The sequence below is a fragment of the Moschus berezovskii genome, chromosome 23 (genome assembly GCF_049115385.1).
Source record: "Moschus berezovskii isolate FMDL1 chromosome 23, NW_MosBer_1.0, whole genome shotgun sequence".
Taxonomy (NCBI): domain Eukaryota; kingdom Metazoa; phylum Chordata; class Mammalia; order Artiodactyla; family Moschidae; genus Moschus; species Moschus berezovskii.
Genome location: NC_142482.1, coordinates 25,414,909 through 25,437,869, shown reverse-complemented (window position 1 = coordinate 25,437,869; position 22,961 = coordinate 25,414,909). Strand labels below are relative to the sequence as shown.

The 22,961-nt window shown below is 43.2% G+C and overlaps 1 protein-coding gene across 2 annotated transcripts in view; it reads left to right on the top strand.

The window, feature by feature from the left end:
- KIF6 (kinesin family member 6) overlaps nt 1–22,961 on the top strand; it is a 421,191-nt gene that overhangs the window by 213,189 nt on the left and 185,041 nt on the right. For both annotated transcript variants that reach the window (XM_088831062.1, XM_055406438.2), the window contains exons 11-13: nt 13,838–13,943; nt 14,811–14,949; nt 18,962–19,177. In XM_088831062.1, coding sequence (XP_088687188.1) covers nt 13,838–13,943; nt 14,811–14,949; nt 18,962–19,177 — 461 coding nt within the window. The remainder of the gene's footprint in view (nt 1–13,837; nt 13,944–14,810; nt 14,950–18,961; nt 19,178–22,961) is intronic.

Genomic DNA, 22,961 nt, shown 5'->3' with positions numbered 1-22,961 from the left:
CTCCCAGTGTGTTCTTTTCCTCTCTGATCCCTCTGTTGGTTTATATTTTTCTTTATATGGGTCCTGCATCATTGTTTTAACAATTTAATGGTCATTTCCTTTTGAAATGACGTGTTAATCACTCAGTTATTCCAACTGTTTGTTGTGTTGGGTTGCAACCCCTTGGACTGTAGCCGACCAGGCTCCTCCATCCATGGGAGTCTCCAGGCAAGAATCCTGGAGTGGGTAGCTATTCCCTCCTCCAGGGCATCTTCCTGACCCATGGATCAAAACCAGGTCTTCTGAACTGCAAGCAGATTATTTTCTGTCTGAGCCACCAGGGAAGTCCATTTCCTTTCAAGTATTTAATTTTTAAGGTTTCAATATTCTTTATTGTGATTTTTTCTGTTTACATCTTAGAGTCTCCGTCTTTGTCTTATAAACCTATCTTCAATGTAAATATAGAATTTGAGTTTGATTCAATTTACATAAAATTTTCCTAGACTTACTATTACGTGAATACATGTTTCCAAACATCATTAAGCTATTTTCCATATGATAGAATAAATCAAATGATTTGTCATCAAATGGAGACATACCCACAAGGATTGACTTTGTATTTTTATATAACAAAATCTTTTTAAATCTCTTTTAAAGATTTTCCAAGTTCTCTAATTAAAAAAAATTGTGATTAACCTCCAATTAAAATAAACAAATAAAAAATAAATATTAAAAAACAAACTATATATATTTATGTTCTGCATTTTTACATGTAAACCAAGACTACTTTAAATTTTTGCTAAAAGAACCAACTGAGAAATCTTTATTTCTACACATTAATGTTGTCTACAAACATAATTTCCTATAAGACAGAATTATTGAAAAAGAGTTCAGAGAATTGGAGCAAAGGATGGATAAAGCTTTCACTGCTCCTTCAAGTTAACGAACCGTCAGGGAAGTCTATAACCGTGGAGACGAGCTGTGTGAAAGTGTTAGTCGCTCAGTCGTGTCTGACTCTCTGAGACCCCATGGACTGCAGCCCACCAGGCTCTTCTGCCCACGGAATTCTCCAGGCAAGAATCCTGGAGTGGGTAGCCCTTCTCCCTTCTCCAGGAGACCTTCCCAAGCCAGGTCTTCTGCATTGCAGGCAGATTCTTTTCCATCTGGGCTGCCAGCGGGGGAATGAGATATATAGCTTTCTACATAGCTCGTCGAGCCAGTCCCCTCCAACTGGCCCTGGCCCTGCAGGTTCCCCATTCACCTTGTTCCATAGGTGCGCTCTGCTCTTAACCATCTGAGGTCTGTCTCCCTCCCCTCCCTTTCTCGCCACCCCATCCTCTCCTTTGCCTGCCTTTCCTGTCCTTGCGTCCCAGCCCCACCCCTCCCGTCTCCAGCCTCTTCTCCTCCCTCTTGCTCCCCAGTGTGCCTCTCAGAGGGGCTCTCCCGGCAGCTCCTCCAGTTTAACACAGTCCATCCTTGTCCCCGGTCTTTCCCCTGTCCTTGCCCTCAACGTCTAGCTCTCTACTACACTCTTCTCAAAGTTTCAACCCAGTTTAGCTTCTCTCTGCTAGTTCTTTCTATCTCCACCATGATGAAACCTTTCCTGCCTGTTTCTCCTGTCATTGCCCACTTCCTGAACAGCAACTTTCTTCACCTTTTTCTGCTGCCAGCTGTCCTGCTCCCTAACTGGCTTCTCTGCCCCATTCTACCACCCCACTCTTCTCTTTCCTGTAAGTCAGTTTCTTAGTTATGATGGATTTGTGGAGATAGGTGTTCATGTTTACATTAAACACAAATGCTTCCCTGATGGCTCAGACAGTAAAGAATCTGCCTGCAATGCAGGAGATCCTGGGTTCAATACCTGAGTCAGGAAAATCCCCTGAAGAAGGGAATGGACAACCCACTCCAGTATTCTTGCCTGGAAACTCCCACAGACAGAGGATACCTGGTGGGCTACAGGCCATGGGGTCACAAAGAGTCGGATATGGCTGAGCAACTAACACTTTTACCCTTTCACACAAATAATGGAGCATTTGCCTACAGGGAGCAAAGGGTTCAAAGATGTAGAATTTAAAGAGGCAGTTATTAATAGGTAGGGATTGATTAATTTGCATTAGTTTAATTTCTGACTTCTGTTTGTTCTAAACCAATGAAACTTTCTATGTCTCCTGAAGCTAAAATGTTTGGTCATATCAAGATATATGTATGCCTTTAATGAATTGGGTACATGAAAATGCTAAATTAAAAAAAAAACAAAATTAATTTTTATATTTATCAGAAGCCTTCATCATTGCATTTTAAGAGTTTTTTAGGGCCTTTAAAGTTTTTCTAGTTTCTTTAAAAATTATTTTAAAATAATTTGTGAATGTATTTTCCTATAAATAGGCTATATCTTCAGTGTTAGAGGGCTTCCCTCATAGCCCAGTTGGTAAAGAATCTGCCTACAATGCAGGATGGCTCAGCTGGTAGAGAATCTGCCTGCAATGCAGGAGACCTGGGTTCAGTCCCTGGGTTGGGAAGATCCCCTGGAGAAGAGAAAGGTTACCGACTCTAGTATTCTAGCCTGGAGAATTCCATGGACTGTGTAGTCCATGGGGTTGCAAAGAGTTGGGCACGACTGGGCGACTTTCACTTTCACTTTTCAGTGTTAGAGGCAAGTGTGTCAGGATTCTGATTTGGATGTTTTGCTTTTGCTATTTTGAAACACTGAAAGTATCCAGAGGTTAAGCAGTTCTGCATTTGAGGGGCTATATAACTGCTTTTGTGGAGGTAAAGGGATTGTGTGTTACGAAGAGAAATCTTGTTGGTAAACTCTGAATAGGGATTTCCTCTGTATCACCCAAACTAGGAACTTTCTGGCCCCCTGAAAGAAAGTGAAAGTGTTAGTCGCTCAGTTGTGTCTGACTCTTTGAGACCCATGGACTGTCACCCACCAGGCTCTTCTGTCCATGGGATTCTCTGGGCAAGAATACTGGAGTGGGTTACCATTCCTTTCTCCAGGGTATTGTCCCAACCAGGGGTTAATTGCAGGGGTTAATCTCCTGCATTGCAGGCAGATTCTTTACCATCTGAGCCACCAGGGAAGTCCTTATCTGGCTCCCTAGTGTTATTAAAAAGAGCTCATTCCAACAAAGTAGCTGACACTGAACTCAATTCCTTGTGGATGAGGGTCCATGTCTTTCACTTACTGGTTAGGGCTTGTTAAGTGTATAAATGTATATAATACATGTCATAGACCAGAGAAGTCTAAAAGAAAAAAATCTTGAAGTAACCACCTTTAAGCCACTTGGGAATAGTTCTTTCAGCAGAATCTAACAAAAAGCAAATGTGAAACTAATGACCCCCAAAAATATTTGTGTAGTTTCCTTTGGTTGTAGTCCTGTTGGCACAATCTCAGCCTTCAGTTTTTCATGTCCTGTGGATTGTAGTTAATCATAAATTGTGAATTTATTGTTCTTATCTGAACTTTCCTTTTATAAATTATGTCCTTTCCCAACACTGTATGTTTTAAAAGGTCATACCCATAAAAGAAGCTTGTCATGTTAGCAGAGTCAAAATAAGGCTTTCCTTCACCTTCCATCACTGGGTCTCAAGGACCCCCCTCTGTAGCATCTTGTTCAAAATTATTTTCTTTGAAATGCAAGACACCCAAGCTTATCTGATGATCACATTGCCCTTGTTGTTTGCATTTTGCTTGTTTTTCAAAAGTCTGTAGAAAGGAAAGTTCTGAATTGAAAATACGAATTTAGTACATTATGCTGCTGCTGCTGCTGCTGCTGCTGCTAAGTTGCTTCAGTCGTGTCTGACTCTGTGCGACCCCATAGACGGCAGCCCACCAGGCTCCCCCGTCCCTGGGATTCTCCAGGCAAGAACACTGGAGTGGGTTGCCATTTCCTTCTCCAATGCAGGAAAGGAAAAGTGAAAGTGAAGTCGCTCAATAGTGTCTGACTCTTAGTGACCCCATGGATTAAAGCCTACCAGGCTCCTCCGTCCATGGGATTTTCCAGGCGAGAGTACTGGAGTGGGTTGCCATTGCCTTCTCCCTTAGTACATTATAGATTATAGCAAATGCAGGACATTTTCCTGAGTTGATTGAGAGCCTTTGTGTAGAAAGGGTAGGGGTTCCTGATTCAAAAGACCTGTTTTTAAATCCCAATGTTTCAGTTTCCTAACTTATATGCAGTAAGTTGCATATAATATGTAACTAATAGTATGCAACTTTGCCAACCAAGGTTCATCTAGTCAAGGCTATGGTTTTTCCAGTGGTCATGTATGGATGTGAGAGTTGGACTATGAAAAAAGCTGAGTGCCGAAGAATTGATGCTTTTGAATTGTGGTGCTGGAGAAGACTCTTGAGAGTCCCTTGGACTGCAAGGAGATCCAACCTGTCCATTCTAAAGGTGATCAGCCCTTGGTGTTCATTGGAAGGACTGATGCTAAAGCTGAAACACCAATACTTTGGCCACCTCATGCGAAGAGTTCACTCATTGGAAAGACCCTGATGCTGGGAAGGATTTGGGGCAGGAGGAAAAGGGGATAACAGAGGATTAAATGGCTGAATGGCATCACTGACTCGATGGACATGACTCTGGCAGTTGGTGATGGACAGGGAGGCCTGGCGTGCTGCGATTCATGGGGTCGCAGAGTTGGACACGACTGAGCGACTGAACTGAACTGAATAGTTTGCAAGTTACTTAATTTCTAAGAGTGTTCCTGTCCTCACCTGTGAAAGAGGGAAAATAATTATTAGGTTTATGGTACAGATAGATAACAAAGTACATGTAATAGTGGCTGAAATGTAATGGATGTTCAATAAAAGTAATAATAAAGTAATTAGGGGAAGGCAGTTATAAAGAGGACCAAACTATGATAATCTCTTTAATTCTTTTCCCTCTTAAGTAAGAAATCATGTAAGGTCACTAGCACAGTAGCCAGGACATGGTTGACCATCAAGGGATGCTATTAATTTAATTTAATATCTTTCATTTAATATCTCAAGTTATTTCTTTGGGTTCCAGAGCCAAGTTCAGTTCAGTTCAGTCGCTTGGTCGTGTCCGACTCTCCGTGACCCCATGAATCACAGCACGCCAGGCCTCCCTGTCCATCACCAACTCCCGGAGTTCACTCAAACTCATGTCCACAGAGTCGGTGATGCCATCCAGCCATCTCATTCTCTGTCGTCCCCTTCTCCTCCTGCCCCCAACCTTTCCCAGCATCAGAGTCTTTTCCAGTGAGTCAACTCGTCGCATGAGGTGGCCAAAGTATTGTAGTTTCAGCTTTCGCATCAGTCCTTCCAATGAACACCCAGGATTGATCTCCCTTAGAATGGACTGGTTGGATCTCCTGGCGGTACAAGGGACTCTCAAGAGTCTTCTCCAACACCACAGTTCAAAAGCATCAATTCTCCGGCGATCAGCTTTCTTCACAGTCCAACTCTCACATCCATACATGACCATGGGAAAAACCATAGCTTTGACTAGATGGACCTTTGTTGGCAAAGTAATGTCTCTGCTTTTCAATATATTATCAAGGTTGGTCATAACTTTCCTTCCAAGGAGTAAGCGTCTTTTAATTTCATGGCTGCAATCAGCATCTGCAGTGATTTTGGAGTCCCCAAAAATAAAGTCTGACACTGTTTCCAATGTTTTTCCATCTATTTCCCATGAAGTGATGGGACCAGATGCCATGATCTTTGTTTTCTGAATGTTGAGCTTCAAGCCAACTTTTTCACTCTCCTCTTTCACTTTCATCAAGAGGCTTTTGAGTTCCTCTTCACTTTCTGCCATAAGGGTAGTGTCATCTGCATATCTGAGGTTATTGATATTTCTCCCGGCAATCTTGATTCCAGCTTGTGCTTCTTCCAGCCCAGCGTTCCTCATGATGTACTCTGCATATAAGTTAAATAAGCAAGGTGACAATATACAGCCTTGACAGACTCCTTTTCCTATTTGGAACCAGTCTGCTGTTCCATGTACAGTTCTGACTGTTGCTTCCTGACCTGCATACAGGTTTCTCAAGAGGCAGGTCAGGTGGTCTGGTATTCCCATCTCTTTCAGAATGTTCCACAGTTTATTGTGATCCACACAGTCAAAGGCTTTGGCATAGACAATGAAGCAGAAATAGATGTTTTTCTGGAACTCTCTTGCTTTCTCCATGATCCAGCGGATGTTGGCAATTTGATCTCTGGTACGTCTGCCTTTTCTAAAACCTGCTTGAACATCTGGGAGTTCACGGTTCACATATTGCTGAAGCCTAGCTTGGAGAATTTTGAGCATGACTTTACTAGCGTGTGAGATGAGTGCAATTGTGCGGTAGTTTGAGCATTCTTTGGCATTGCCTTTCTTTGGGATTGGAATGAAGACTGACCTTTTCCAGTCCTGTGGCCACTGCGGAGTTTTCCAAATTTGCTGGCATATTGAGTGCAGCACTTTCACAGCATCCTCTTTCAAGATTTGAAATAGCTCAACTGGAATTCCATCACCTCCACTAGCTTTGTTCGTAGTGATGCTTTCTAAGGCCCACTTGAATTCACATTCCAAGATGTCTGGCTCTAGGTCAGTGATCACGTTATCGTGACTATCTTGGTCGTGAAGATCTTTTTTGTATAGTTCTTCTGTGTATTCTTGCCACCTCTTCTTAATACCTTCTGCTTCTGTTAGGTCCATACCATTTCTGTCCTTTATCGAGCCCATCTTTGCATGAAATGTTCCCTTGGAATCTCTAATTTTCTTGAAGAGATCTCTTGTTTTTCCTAGTCTGTTATTTTCCTCTATTTCTTTGCAGAGCCAAGAAGATGTGTTTATATTCATAACTCAAAATTCAACAAGTTGCTGAGGGCTTCTTAAGCATAGATGCACACAGGAATCCCCAGAGAATGTTGTTTAAATGTAGATTCAGCAAGTCTGGCATGGGGCCTTCGAGTCTACATTTCTTCAAGTCTCCCAGGTGATGCCTAAGAAGTTGGCCTACTATTCACACTGAAGAGGAAGGCATTCATGGGCCAGACAATAAATACCCTCTCTTTGTTCCTTGATTTACATTGTTTCATAGAGCTCAAACAGTCTAGAGATGATGTTGTTTTGCACATTTTGCAGCTGAGAAGTTTGTGACCAAAGAAGCTGATGAATTAGTTAATGGTTGAGATCATTCAATCTAATTGTTCTGGTTGAGATCATTCAATCTAATTGTTCAGCCACATTCTTTATATACAGTGACCAGTATTTTTAATTTTGTAGCTATTCTCCCATTCTTCCTACTTAGTTATGTTCCTAAAAGTTGAGTTCTCCAGTTTCCTTTTATCTTTATCATTATTTTCAGCTTTTTAAGAAAGATCTTTGCTCATGTTACTATGTAACTATAGTTTGTCAGCAACCCCATTGCTTAACCCTGTTGGAGACAACCTGCCCTTAACAGCACCATCTTTAGTGGCTGAATGACTGATAGAGGTCAGGCAGATTCTGATACATTTTAGTGTAATTAGTCCCAGTTAGCTTCTGCAATCAGAACTCCTTAATAGCCCTGGAGAATGAACCACCTATTCTCTCAGAACCAGTGAGAAGCCAGCAGGGCCTTCAGTTCAGGGGCACCAGGCATCTCCAACATTCTACCACAGAACAGCCCTAACCCACAAACTGGGGTATTTTTTATCCCGCTCACTCTTTCCAGCTCAGGATCCAAGGATAAGGTCCCAATGCTTTGCACTCCCTAACCTTGTTTTTCGCCATTAATTCCCTGGAATAAGACTGTGTCATAGGACACTTCCGCCATCTTTGTCTCCCAGTTACCCTCTGGGCCACACTTCCTGTAGCTGTCCTGGGGTTTAGAACCAGCTGGGGTTTCCATGCCCCAGTTTAGGCATGCTCCTTGCTTACACCCATTCCTCTTTCCCCCAGCTTTCCCACAACCAGTACCATAGAGACATGGTTTCTAATTATTTTGAGATGCTAATGCTGTCAGGAACATGCTAAATTTTTTATTACAAAGATTATTTTAGAGACGCTAATGCTTTTGAACTGTGGTGTTGGAGAAGACTCTTGAGAGTCCCTTATAGTGCAAGGAGATCCAACCAGTCCATTCTAAAGGAGATCAATCCTGGATGTTCATTGGAGGGACTGATGCTAAAGCTGAAACTGCAATACTTTGGCCACCTCATGCGACGAGTTGACTCACTGGAAAAGACTCTGATGCTGGGAAAGGTTGGGGGCGGGAGGAGAAGGGGACGACGGAGAATGAGATGGCTGGATGGCATCACCGACTCTGTGGACATGAGTTTGAGTGTACTCCGGGAGTTGGTGATGGACAGGGAGGCCTGGCGTGCTGTGATTCATGGGGTCACGGAGAGTCGGACACGACTGAGCGACTGAACTGAACTGAACTGAACTGAATGCTGACAGGAACATGCTGAATTTTTTTTTAATAAAGATTATTTTAGAATAATGAGAACATCGTAATCGTGCACAATGGATAAACAATGACCTTCATTTAATAAACAGTTGAATGTAACATAGTGATAAAAATACTGCAGACGAGCAAGTTTCTCTTGGATCGCTAGTCTCTCTTTTCACAAGGAGATAATAAATGTTCTTGAGCCAAAGGCAACTGGGCAAAAGTCTGAGGATTTTTTTCTTCCTTCTGTCTTTCCTTCCTTCCTTCTTGTCTCTTATCTTCTTTGTGGGTGTATTGCAGGCTACTTGCAGAATCCCTGTAAAGGGATTTATTATTAACCTATCATAGTATATCATGACTATTTTAATGCTGGTAAATATACCTCTTCACCATCATTTTAAATACTTGCCTAACAGTGTAAACAATTATGTCATAATTTATTTAATTTCCTAATATGGGGCATTCTGATTCTTTCCCAACTTCTTTTGCTGTTATAAAGCATGCCAGTCAATGACCTTATTAAGATCTAAGCAAGTGCAACTCAGTTATTTCCCTCTTGTCTATTCGACTGTTTGCCTTTTCAAAAAATTCTAGATGGTATGGTGTTGCCCTTTAGAAATACATTGCCCAGCATGATGTTTAAATAAATGTAGTAACTTTGCCATAGTATGGTAACCACGGTGTTTAAAACTTGAATTCTGAAGTCAGCGTCCCTGAGTTTGAATTCCAGCTCTGCCGTCGGCTAGCTGTTTGACCTTGGGCAAGACATACAATCTCTCTGTACTTCAGGTCCTTTACTTATGATATGAGGACAATAATAGTACTCAGCCCATCTAGTTGTTGTGCAGATTAAGGAAATGTTGTATTCAAAGGGCACAGACCAGTAGCTAGCATTTAGTGCTTGCCCAAGTAATACAGCTATTGTTGACGATAATTAACTGGCTTTCCCTTTCTATTCACACTACCAAACCTAAATTTCCACAAAAACATGGCTGCAGCTAAAACTTTATTTTTTTGGCAAGAAACGTGGGGAGCAAAAACAAAAGTAGTCCAGTGGTCTTGAGGGGATAAAGCATACATTAGAAATTATGGTCAATTCTTTGGTGTGGCCATGGACTTCCCAGGTGGATCAGTGGTAAAGAACCATACTGCCAATGCAGGAGACCTGAATTTGATTCCTGGGTCTGGAAGATCCCCTGGAGAAGGAAATGGCAATCCGCTCCAGTATTCTTGCTGGGAAATCCCATGGACAGAGGAGCCGGGTGGGCTACAGTCATTGTGGTCACAAAAGAGTTGGACATGACTTAGCAACTAAGCAACAACAGCTTGTGATGTGGCCAGGAGTCAAAATTTATAGTAAAACAGAATTGCTGATCTACGCTACAGGCTGTCAGTGCTGTCTCGTCAACAGTCGGTTCTGATGGAAACAAGTATCATCACCAACATCCTCCAGTCACCTACCAGCCAGGCTTAGTGTTCAGGCACATAGATTATCTACCATCTTTCTTGTCTATATGGACTAGAACTGAATGGCATGCATTTAGTTTTACTTCTCCAATAGGATTCTTTTACTATTTTTTTTTCCTAGCGACAGAGAACAAGTAAAATTTCTTGTTTGCTTGGGCTTATCCTAAAGAACAGACTTATCATATTCACTTGACCTCTTGGGAGAGCTTTGTTGCAGACAGTTCTTCACTGGACAGCGGGGTTCTGGCAGCTGGGAGACCCCCAGTGGGAGCAGTGACTAGGTATGAACTTAGGAACTATTTTGGGAGATAGGAAAATGCAGGGAATTTAGGGTCAATCGTTCACTCTTAACTATGAGAGGAGTACATCAGAAACATCTGAATAGGCATTTTTCTGCATTTTAATTGTTAGGCCAAGTCCTTCACTGATAAGAAAATTAATTCAACAGTAAATCATTTAATGGATGAAGGGAAGACCAGGCATGTTTTTCTTATCTGAAGAGGCTCTGTTGTGTCAAGTACTAAGGAAAAAAAAATGCACGTCAAAAGGCCTAATCTTCATTCTTACTTTTATATCCAACTAATCAAGTCTCAGGAGGGGTGAAGCAATCCAGTTCTTTCATTTCAGCAGAAGTTCTTCACCATTTCTTTGGATTCCTGGTCTTCCTTGTATCCTAAACTCTTATTGTGCAAGACAAGAGTTTTGATGTAACAACCAAAGTCCAGTGAGACAGAGTGATCTGTGAGTTAACTCAGCTAATCAGCAGGCCTGTACAATCTTACATTGCTTTCTTGTGAATTTGGAACACACTTCAAGTCCTGCTTAATGGAGTGTTTCCTAGAATATTTACTTCATGATCAGACTATACAGGAGAAATTATTTTTGAAAGAAAAAGCAAGGCAGAAGAATTGACTAGCCACTGCTGCTGCTGCTGCTAAGTCGCTTCAGTCGTGTCCAACTCTATGCGACCCCATAGACGGCAGCCCACCAGGCTCCCCTGTCCCTGGGATTCTCCAGGCAAGAACACTGGAGTGGGTTGTCATTTCCTTCTCCAGTGCATGAAAGTGAAAAGTGAAAGTGAAGTCACTCAGTCGTATCTGATTCTTAGTGACCCCATGGACTGCAGCCCACCAGCCTCCTCCATCCATGGGATTTTCCAGGCAAGAGTGCTGGAGTGGGGTGCCATATTGGCTCTCTGAAATTTTAGGGACACTGGAAACCAAAAAACATGTCTACTCCAGAGGACAGTAAATTCTATTTATTATTGTGGTAAATTCTAAAACTAATGATGATTTTCAGAGTTCCAGAATTTTTGCTAAGTATTCAGGGTCAGTACAAATGGATATGCATTACTATTTTTGAAACTTCATTAATTGGCAGTTTTGCATTCAGGCCTCCTCATGAATGACAGAAGAAAGTAGTAATTATGAATATGTTGTCTCAGTGTCTATCATGAGAGGCTCAGGACACACACTATACAATATTATATAGCCATTAAAAATGAAATAGTTCTATTTTCGGAGAAGGCAATGGCAAGCCACTCCAGTACTCTTGCCTAGAAAATCCCATGGATGGAGGAGCCTGTTAGGCTGCAGTCCGGGAGGTCGCTAAGGGTCGGACACGACTGAGCGACTTCACTTTCACTTTTCACTTTCACACATTGGAGAAGGAAATGGCAATCCACTCCAGTGTTCTTGCCTGGAGAATCCCAGGGATGGGGGAGCCTGGTGGGCTTCCATCTATGGGGTCACACAGAGTCGAACACGACTGAAGTGACTTAGCAGCAGCAGCAGCAGTTCTATATGTACTGGCATGGAATATTATTTCTGATAAATTGTTTAGAGAAATAATGATACAGAACTCTATTCAGAGTGTGATCTCATTTTTGTATAAACAAATGAAATCTACAAATGCACATAAGGCTATAGGTAGCTGCTTCATTAAGAACTAGAAGAATGTATTTCAGCTACTAACCGTGGATTCCCCAAAGTATTGAGAGTCAATAAAGATGAGAGTGGTGACAAGGCAGGAAGAAGAGTAGAGTGTTTACTTTTTAATTTATTCACATCTGTGTTGTTTGGAATTCTTTCCATAAATATCTATTTTTATAATATTTCACATAAAAACATAAACACGTTTTGTATCAGAAACTAATATCTCTATGTCTCTGACAGTTTGAAGCCTGCCTCAAGGTAAGATTATGTCAGTCAGCAAATGGTACAAATAAGTACCCCTCCACCCAAAGATGCTCCTTAAAATGACAGGTCAAATTGGGAAGCAACAGCTGTCATGTGTCACAGACTATAGGAGGAAATAAGAATGACATCCAAAGCTGCTTGTTGTCGTCCAGTTGCGGAGTCATGTCCGACTCTTTGTTGACCCCGTGGACTGTAGCACACCAGACCTTGCTGTCCTTCACTGTCTCCCAGAGTTTGCTCAGATTCACATCCATTGAGTCTGTGATGCTATCTAAGCATTTTCATCCTCTGCTTCCTGAGGGAAATCATTACATCTTATTTGAGTAGGCTGGTAGTGCTAGTGGAAAGGAGATGTGTTTTGTTCAAAATGATGCTGAAAGTGGGCCAATATTTTCAAAACAATGTGAGAAAGATAGGCTGCCGCCGTATAGTGATAGTGTGTGATTGCCACTCTTACACCTTCCTTATCAAGAGTCTGGTCTCAACACAGAAGGAATCATTCCATTGATTCTATACTGATGCTCTAGATACAGGGTCATGGAGAGGGAACACAAGGAAGAGTAGGAGTCAAGAATTGCCCCATGATGCTCATAAACTAACGGGGGAGTGAAGATGCCATGCAGACCCTAGAATGCAGTGTGGACTCTATGAGCCGCACACCAAACTTCCTGGGGTGGCCTGGATGTTCCCTCCAAAGGCAGATGTTTGTTTTCTATTTTTTTTGGAGAAGACTCTTGAGGGTCCCTTGTACTGCAAGGAGATCCATTCTAAAGGAGATCAATCCTGGGTGTTCATTGGAAGGACTGATGCTAAAGCTGAAACTGCAATACTTTGGCCACCTCATGCGATGAGTTGATTCACTGGAAAAGACTCTGATGCTGGGAAAGGTTGGGGGCGGGAGGAGAAGGGGACGACAGAAAATGAGATGGCTGGATGGCATCACCGACTCTGTGGACATGAGTTTGAGTGAACTCCGGGAGTTGGTGATGGACAGGGAGGCGTGGTGTGCTGTGATTCATGGGGTCGCGGAGAGGCGGACACGACTGAGCAACTGAACTGAACTGAACATGAAAATCATTGTAAGGAGAAGGGAAAGATCAGTATGGAGAGGTGCTAAGGACTAACTCATCAGGTAGCCCTGCTCGGAGCCTGAAGAGAGTCTGGGGAGAGGTTGGCCGTGAGAAGGAGGAAGGATATCATCCAGAATCAGAAGGCAGAGGCCTGAGGGGTGACAGAGACACTGGCAGGTGGGGGTAAAGGAGCTGAAGGAGCCCCCTTGAAACAACGCTGACTTCTCAGTCCAGTGAGGAGCTGCATAATGAGATGGTGGGCTGGGGGCTGTGGAAGGATTTGGGAGAGCCACTGTGAATACTCTATGTCAACCAGGAGTGACTCAAAGGGTTTGGGGCTCCACTAAGGTCCCAGCTCAGACTGAGCAGCATGAATTTTTAATGAAACTAATAAAAAAGGTTTTTTTCATTAGTTTATCTTCAGCAGTGTGGCAGCTAGGCACAGGGGCACAGAAAGCTTGGATAGAATGCATATGTTGTAGAAATCAAATGATTCTTGAATTGAAATCTGCATGCGAAAGTCCACTGGAAATTAGTCAAATAATTGCATCATTTCCAGATTTCACTTTGCCAATTTGTTTCTTCCCCGTTAATGTTTATAGCCAAATCGGATAACTGTATTTTTGTAAGGAAGTGAGAACAATATCCTGTACTTCAAATGTTAACTAACAAATAATGCCACTAGAATTTCTAAAGTCTCAAGCTTATAGTTGATTCTCATACGTTATGTATTTTTAGGCTGGAAAAACTAATAACATCCTTTCTGGAAGACCAGGATCCAGAGAGTAAACTAGAGGTTGGCGCTGATATGCGTAAAATTCATCACTGTTTCCATTATTTAAAGGTAAATTTAAACATTTCTGCTAGTAGAAGCCATTGTATGCTGTGTTCAAACTGCAATAAAGCTTTTCTAGTTGACCTGCTCTTGAAAGGTTGAGGAGCCAGCTTCCCATTTCCAGAACAGTATGATCTTTGAACCACTGAGATGGTTCAAACAGATAATCACTGAATTTCTTCAGAGGTTGTATCTTACTTTCCAGTGGATAAGCTCAGACCTTGAACTTCTAAAGCTTTGCCCAGAAATCTCTGTACCATCTACACAAAATAGTTTCATATTCAAAATCCACTTATTTTCAAGCTATGTCAAAAAAATTGTGTCCTTCATTTTTCTCCAGCAGCTTCAGTCTTAGGTTTTACTTTCATGATGACACCGAGTGAATATCATTACCCTCTATGTCTGCCTGACTTGTAATTTAGCATACTTCATTAAGATAACAGACATTTGCGTGAGTTTGCGCTGGACTAGGCATAGAGAAGGCCAAGTTGAATAAGTAAGTCACGGAGGAGACAGATATGTAAAAAATAATTATAATACATGACAACTGGTTTGTTTGTTTTTTTAAGTGTGAGTTAGTGGTATGAGGTTATAGAGAAAGCAAAAGAAGTTCAAGAGAAGACAGTGTTTGAGCAGGAATTTCCCATGTTAGGGAGGGAAAGACAAGATAAGGGGGACGGGTATGGTGAAGGAGGATGGAAAGAAGACAGGTAGGAGGAGGAAGACATATTGCAGCAAAGGCAACTGCATTGCAAGGCGAGGCGTCAGAGGAGAACACCTAATGTGTGCAAGGCATTGATGAAGGCGGAAAGAATCAGAGACACAAGGACACTGGGAGTAGAGGTATGGATGCTAAGCTCTTGTTTCATCTTCCAGAAACTCCTGAATGACAAGAAGATCCACAGACAGGGCACAGCCCCCTCTGAAAACAAAGATCAAAACTGCCAAGAACCATTGAAAGAGGAAGAGTATAAAAAGCTACGTGATATCCTACAGCAGAGGGACAATGAAATCAGTATCCTTTCCGCAGAGATTAGAGACTCTTCTATGGGCTTGGACCAGGAAACCCTTAGCTATCTTCCCCTAGCCACATCACCCAGCTCCCCACCCAGCTTCTAGCTCCCGTTGTTTCTTTCCATTTAGAAGTAAAATATCGCTTCACCAAACATGGTGTTTCAACTAGCACAAACCAGAGTTGCCATAAAAGAAAAAATAAATTACCTTGCTTTTAGCTAGATATCTTACCATTATGGGAGATATTTCAGTTTATTGAAAAGCATGGGTTTTCTTTCTCTCCACATTAAAAAAATTTTTAATATATTTTTGACTACTCCACAGTTCTCTTCCTGTTTTAGTCCTGACCCAGTAAGCTAGCTGGTTATCTTTAGCTAGCCGGCCGGACACCGGGCTGACCACAGCCTCACCATGGCCCAGAATTTGTGGCCTCTGTGTGGGTGAAACTCGAATGATGGCCGAGAAATGACAAATGGTATTTAGCTTATAAAGAGCAGAGATTGATTTAAATGTAACTTTTTATTTAAAAGCCAGATCTACTGCTTTGAGTTCCACTTACAAATGTTCCCAAATTTAGAAGTGAGTGTAGATGAGTGTCAAGGATAGAATTCTTACGTCTCTAGGAGACAGTGTATATTGGGGACTGAAAATGGTAACCGCACATGGGAACTGCCTCTCCTACGGATGAGGTGCATGCATGCATGCCAAGTCGACTCTCTGTGACCCCTTGAACTGTAGCCCATCAGGCTCCTCTGCCCATGGGATTCTCCAGGCAAGAATACTGGAGTGGGTTGCCATTGTCCCCTCCTGGGGATCTTCCTGAACCAGGGATCGAACCTGTGTCTCTTACATCTCCTGCATTGGCAATGGGATTCTTTACCACTAGCGCCACCTGGAAAGCCCACAGATGAGGTGGTTACCTCTAAAGAGCCCTAATGGATGGTTAGACCTCAGGTATCCCCAGTATTTCTGCAGTATTGTTTCTTATTTTATCTTCCAAGCTTCTTGCAAAAGATTTGGCATTTTCATTACATTTGCAGGCTATAAACATGCATAAGAAATGATTTCGGTCAGTTCTTTATGAACAAATATTTTTGTTCACTTCTCAAAAATTGCTGAAAGGTATTTTAGCTTTAGCTATTGTGCAAAATTCATAAAAAATAGCTTACATGAAGGAAATCCAGTAATAAAGAGGTAAAACCAAACCAAATAGGAGGCAGGCACTCTGCCTGATTAGCTTCAGCCTCTAATTTTAGTTGAGTGTTAGCAGACCCCATGTGTCTGATTCGAGTGAGTTCGAGATGCTTTATTATCAGGCCAGTAACAGTAGATCTGACTGTGAATTGAACTCCCACACAAGCCCTTGTCTCCAAGTGCTGCCCACAATGTTGTCGCCCTTGCATTCCTTTTCCTCTCTCCTACCCTATCCATCCCCAGAGATGGTCCCAGCCGAGACCTCAGTCCTGGCCCCAGCCCCAGTCTGAGCTCTGCTTCTTTTCCTGGCCTTGATCCTAGTTCAGGATCATCTCCCCTAAATACTCCTACCAACTCCTTAATCCTCTTCTGGGCTTATGAATGTCTGTGCATATGGGAAGGATGAAATGAGATATGACAGAGAGGGAACAGTCTAGGCTTGTTCGTATATGTTTATTTTATAAAGGGAGTGAGAGAGAGACATACATCATCTCTTCACTGGTAAATCCAGGTACCACTGTCCATGCAGGGCTGTGCTAGATTCTTTCCTGACCGTGAACAACTCCAGCAGGGTCCTCGCCTTCTGAGACTCATATTTGCAAGGAGAATGTGTAGGAGGCATGGGGAAAAGAGCACTGAACTTGGAAGTTCACACCCAGATGGATGCCCTAGTTCTTCATTCATCATCTCTGACAACACTGCCTCTCGCTAGCGTCTCAGAGCCGAGCAGAGCTGGTAAGATGCCGCTGGGCTTGTGCTCTGGGCTCTGGAGAGTGCTGCACCGTGGAGGGCATGACCCCACAGACAATGGGCAGCCTCGGAAGAAGAAGGGAGAGCAGCTAAGACATACTCATCACAAAGCTGACATTTATCAAGGGCTAATGACCAAGAAAGGCTCCTGATGTTTCATAGTGTCTCACAGTCAGGTTGGAGACGATTTTCATTATCTTTCGGGGTAGAACCAAGAAGGCCAGGATAGTGACAGGAGGAGTGAGAAAGATATGGCTTAAAATAGGAGGAAAAGTGATCCTACTGGAGCTCAGCAGAAGATTGTCCTGCAAACAGAAAGAAAGTGTGCGGCCTGGAATGCTCTTCGTGGAAAGGGAGTGAAAACAGTGTCATTTCAGTGGCATTATCGTTTGCATAAAGTTCAGACATCTCTTCACAAAACACTTAACAGGGTGATACTTGGTCCCCCGGGGCTGCACTTGGCAGGAACAGAGGCCCGAATGAAATGGGAGCTGGAAACAGGGCCAGACAAAGGGAACCAGAGAGAAGGGAGGCAGCAAGATGAGTGTCTGTTGTGGGCTTTGTGAACGTCCATCAGAACACTGCATTTCTCTGGTTCAATCCTTCCAGCAGGTTCCCGTTACACTTAGAGTAACAATCACGCTTCTTCCTCCAGATGAAGAGGCTCCACGTGATCTTGCACCCACCCAGCCCCTGCTTCGGGTCTTCTGTCCCCGCCCCATACACATTAGGCTGTGGGCACGGTGCCTTTCTACCCTGACTTATAACACCCGGCTTCTTAACCTCAGTGGTGCCGCCGTCAGAGCTATCCTGAGCAGTCCTCTACCCACTGGCCACCAGGAGCATCCCCAACCCCCATGCAGAAGGAAAGCCCAGAAACAACCCGAAATATCTCCAGACGTGGCCAAATGTCCCGTGGGTGGTGAAATAGCCTCTGTTGCGAACCACTGCCCAGCCCGTTTCTCCTTCAGGTTTCAGGACTCGCCACTTCCTCTGCTTAGACACCCTCCCTATGTCTGGTTCTTCTTGTCATTCGGATCTCAGCTTCAATGTTGTTTTCTAAAAAGCCTTTATTGAAGCCTGAGCCTTTCTTGAGCACCCAGTAGAAAGCGGCCACTCAGTCACTCTTGACCTTTTTAAAAAATAAGCAATCTGGCACTTCTACCCTCTTATGTGTGTGTCTGTGTGAGAGAGAGAGATCCAGTTTTCTCCAGATCCATATGGCCCACAAAAATTCTAATTTAAAATGATATATCTTTACTAATGGGGCTTCCCAGGTGGTGCTGGTGGTAAAGAACTTGCCCCCCAATGCAGGAGACATAAGAGATGCAGGTTCGATCCCTGGGTCAGGAAGATCCCCTGGAGGAGGGCATGGCAACCCACTCTGGTATTCTTGCCTGGAGAATCCCATGGACAGAGGAGCCTGGTGGGGTACAGACCACGGGGTCGCAAAGAAGTTGGACTTGACTGAAGTTGCTTAGCATGCACTTCTTTACTAATAATTCACCTCTTTTAGTGAAATTAGAGAGACTGAAAATTAGAGACTTTTAAAAAGGTGACTTTAAAGCCCCATTCGAAGGTACACTGAACGAGCATGAGTTGGACGTGGAGGTGGTCTGGCACCAGAGCTGACTCTGCTGGGCTGTCTGCTGGGCAGGCTCTGCGTTCTCCCTGCTCCTCGTGCTGCTGATTCCCGAGCTGCTTCCTGCATTCAAGCCTTGTTTACGGAGACAGCTCCATTGTCTACCACTACCCAGGGTTCGTTTTCCTTTTTACAAATGCTTTCATGAAAGCTTTAAGCCCAAATTAGTTTGAACTCAAAGATTTTAAAGACCTTTTGGCTTGCTCATTTTTCATGTAATGATAATGGTGCCCTGTTTGAAAGGCCAGCAGCCTCCTACACTGTCCATCACTTTATCAAGGACCTCAGAAAGGTGAAGTCTTTCTTTCGTCTGTCTTTGTCACATGACCATAGCAAGTGTCGTTGAAACTATCAATCTCACTTGAAAATAAGTGTTTTGATCATTCTAATCCGTCATGAATGACTAAATCCTTAAGTCAAGTTTTAGATATTTTGGTAAATATGTTAAAGAAGGAGAAGAAGAAAGCTCAGGACGCCCTCCATCTCTCCAGCGTGGACAGAAGTGAACTGAGACACGGCCAGAGCGCCCCCTTCCCACCTGGGAACCCAGATGGTCCAAAGACATTGCCACTCTCAGCTCCCACTCAGGCCCTGGACTCCAGCACTTCTCCATGCAAATCCAGTTTGCTCCACAGAAAAACAGGTCAGTTATACGTATTTATTCACACAAACTCTATAATTATAAATAAAAAATACAGGCTGTCAAATTATACCTCCATATAAAAAATAAACAAACATGTAAATGATTATAATCTTTATTATTATACTAATCATCATAAATGTTACCGTTTTTAATGTTACCAACATTTCCTGAAGTCTTGAAGTTGTAGTAGAAGCAGCTACAGCAGCAATAGCAGGAAACCCCAAGTAAAGTGTGTGCTCAGTGGCTCAGTCCCATGGACGGTAGCCCACCAGGCTCCTCTGTCCATGGAATTTTCCAGGCAAGAGTACTGAAGTGGGTTGCCATTTCCTCCTTCAGGGGATCTTCTTAACCCAGAGATCGAATCTGCATCTCTTCATTGGCATGTAGATTCTTTAGCACTGTCACCATTATTTCCATTCTGAAAAAAAAAAAAAAAATAAGAAATTCATTCTCCATAATGGATTTCAGTGTAGCATCCTTCAGTTTTAAATGTGCAAGGATGAAGGCTCTAACAACTTATCTGTCAGAATTCATTTTTATAGTGATCAGATCTCTTACATGCCAGTTTCTAAAACTGATGACTAAACTGAAAACAAACTATGGACTGTCCCAGAGGCTGAAATAAAGGGTTCAAGCCAACTGTAGAGAAAAGAACAGGAAACTTCCTCCAATACAGGAGGGAAAGAAGAATCACCACTAATGTGATGCAACAGTGTTTATTCATAAATCTAAATGAGCTCTCTGCAGCAACCTTATTTTAAGATATGATCACAGTCTGCCTTAAAGGACAGTGAACACTCACAGTTCTGTCAGATAACAGGATTTGTCAGGGTTGGACTCAGGCCGAGGCGCCTTCCCCAGGTGTAGTTTTTGATAAGTGTGTTGGTATCTCCAGCGGACTTCCCAGGGGGCGCTACTGGTAAAGAACCTGCCTGCCGAGGCAGGAGACGTAAGAGATGGGAGAGAAAGATCCCCTGGAGTAGGAAATGGCAACCCATGCTAGTATTCTTGCTTGAAGAATCCCCATGGACAGAGGAGCCTAGCAGGCTACAGTCCACAAGGTCGCAGAGTCGGACACGACTGAAGCGACTGAGCATGCGTGCACCATCGCTGCAGCAGCCGCAGAACCATGCTGGAAGTCCAGGTCGGTGTTATACGTTTCTCTTTCTATTAGACCGTCAGACCATGATGTATAGTTGACCAGTGCCTTTCTTGTGAAGACACTGAGGAATCTGAAGTGTGGAATGTTCTAGAACAAAGGGATGAAGAGTTTCCCTTTTGCAACTTAGGTTGAAATTTTCTGTGCAAACATTTGTTGGGATGAACAACCTGACATGCATGGTTTTCTTACTCATCTAGCTTGGAAATAATTAAAGAGTATGGTGCTCATGAAGGAGCACACTTTTTAGTTAATAGAGACAAGACCAAGAAGCCTAGAAGTGTATTTGGTGATGTTATATCCCTTTATCTCTTCATTCATTCCAAATCTCCTTGCTGTGAATATTTCTTTAGCAACACAGTAGGATGAGTTCAAATCCCAGGAAACAAAGATGCTATTTTTCACCATTGATCATGGTGTCAGTAGACAGGGACAAGCGATTGTTCTCCGTGACTGTTCTTCATGTGGCATTTCTGTACTGTCTTATAGGTAACAGCTAGCTGGGAAAAAGGAGGCCCTCTGGACTGGTGAATTCATTAGTTCAGCCATCATTTTTTTCATTTCTTTATTCAACATCTATTTATTGAGTACATGCTTTGTTCTAGTTACTGTGTCAATTATTGTCATATGGCTAAAGCTTACATGGGCTTCCCTGGTGGCTCAGAGGTTAAAGAATCTGCCTGCAATGTAGGAGACCCATGTTCAGTCCCTGGGTTGGGAAGATCCCCTGAGGAAGGGAATGGCAACCCATTCCAGTATTCTTGCCTGGAGACCTCCATGGACAGAGGAGCCTGGTGGGCTACAGTTCATGGGGTTGCAAAGAGTTGGACACCACTGAATGACTCAGATACAAAGCTTACATAATCCTTACATGTAAGCTGCTATAGTTAAGTTCACTGCCTAAGTGAACTCATCTAATCCTTACTCTGTTAAGTTGTTGTTTTACCCCCATATTACAAACAAGGACACGCATGGCCCGGCAGCCCCTGACCTCAGAGCACTTACCCTGACAGAGACGAGAGTCTCAAACAGTTAATTTCAAAGTACACTTCTGTATGACTGGGAGAGCACACAGCAGGGAGACACGCCCTCAAGTTAAGACCAGGAAGATCCAAAGTGGGCATGAGGGTGGGGTTGGCTGGGAGGAACTCTGCAAACAGAAGGAATCACTTGAATGGCTTCCACTGCTTCTGTGGTGGAAAGGAGCATTTTATGAAGCGGAAAGGCCAGGAGTGGTGGGCTCTGGGGAGTGAGAGGCTGGGAGGACAGGTTCAGCAGCATGCTGGGCAGACAGATTGGCAGCGGAGGACACAAGACCAGACGACCCTTTAGGAGGCTGTTGTAGTCCAGGAGTCCCAGCCAGAGGATGGGGAGGATGAGAGAGGTGGAGTATCAGAAACACTCCAGGAGGAGTAGGACTTGTTGGTGTAAGGGTGGTTATGGGGGGTAAGTGTGATGATTGGTCCCCAGGTCTCTGGGTGGCTGGTGAGGCTCTTCACAGAGGTGAACAGTGCCTCCCCTGGCCTGGCAACAGCTGGCATTGTTGGCTGCAAGAACATGGCATTGGCCATGAAACGAAAGGTCACCGTCAGTTCCTGAGTTAGAATCACTTGCTCATGATGGAAGGAACTCTCTTCCTTGGCCTTTTCTGAAGACACGCACCATCGTGCCTGTGCACTTGTGGCCTCCAGTATCTCTACCCTGCCCCTCACCATGTGCCAGACCTTCTGTGTTTCTATTTTTTCTTGCCCACACCATCTCCCTTCTCATAATTCTTCTTCCCCACAGCATCCCGTTATCTCTCTCCCAACTCATAATTATAGCCAGTTTTTTTTCAGTAACTCTTTTATCCCTTGATATTGCTATCAAGACAAACTGTAGTTTTGTTTGGAGGATGAATTAAATTCACTTGAATATAAAATCACTGAAAAAATAATGGAAATTGTTTGCAAAGTCCAAGTACAAAGGAGGTAAAGCAGTTTTGGAGAAAAGCCTTAGAGTTGAAAGGGTTTTCAAGTTGTTTTAACTGTCGGATACAGTTCTCACAATGACTTTAAATAGGACTAGGCTCACAAATGGGTTGATAATGATCTAGCCATTTGGAGGAGAGATTAATGGTTTTATTTTTTGGCAAAACTACAATTAGAATGAAAACTGCTTGGATGAGTCAAATGCCTCAAAGCAACAGGTAATGGGGTAGTTTGTTGTGATATTTAAAATCCTGGGCACTGATCGGGCTTTTATTCATGCACTGTTTTATATACGAGAGGTTTGTATAAACTAAAACAAATACAAAACATTAATAAGTATGTTATTTAGATGGAAAATATCACTACCTTATGTAGGTGTAGGTGTTGTCAGGTCCCATTAGCCATCCCTGTCCTCATGCCGAAAGCAAGTAAAGTTGGCCTTCTTCCACTCTCAGACTGTTGCACAACTGTTTCCCCTTTGGCCACCCTCCTCCTTTTCCCATTCATCCCCTACTTTATGCTGAAAACGACGTCTTTCAAATTCCTTGTGTGAAAAGAAAATGAAACCCACGTCATGGTTCACCAGAGAGCACCCCCCACCCCTGCATGAGCCGCCCACCAAGACAGAGGGAGGTTAGGGCTGCCAGAGTCTTCT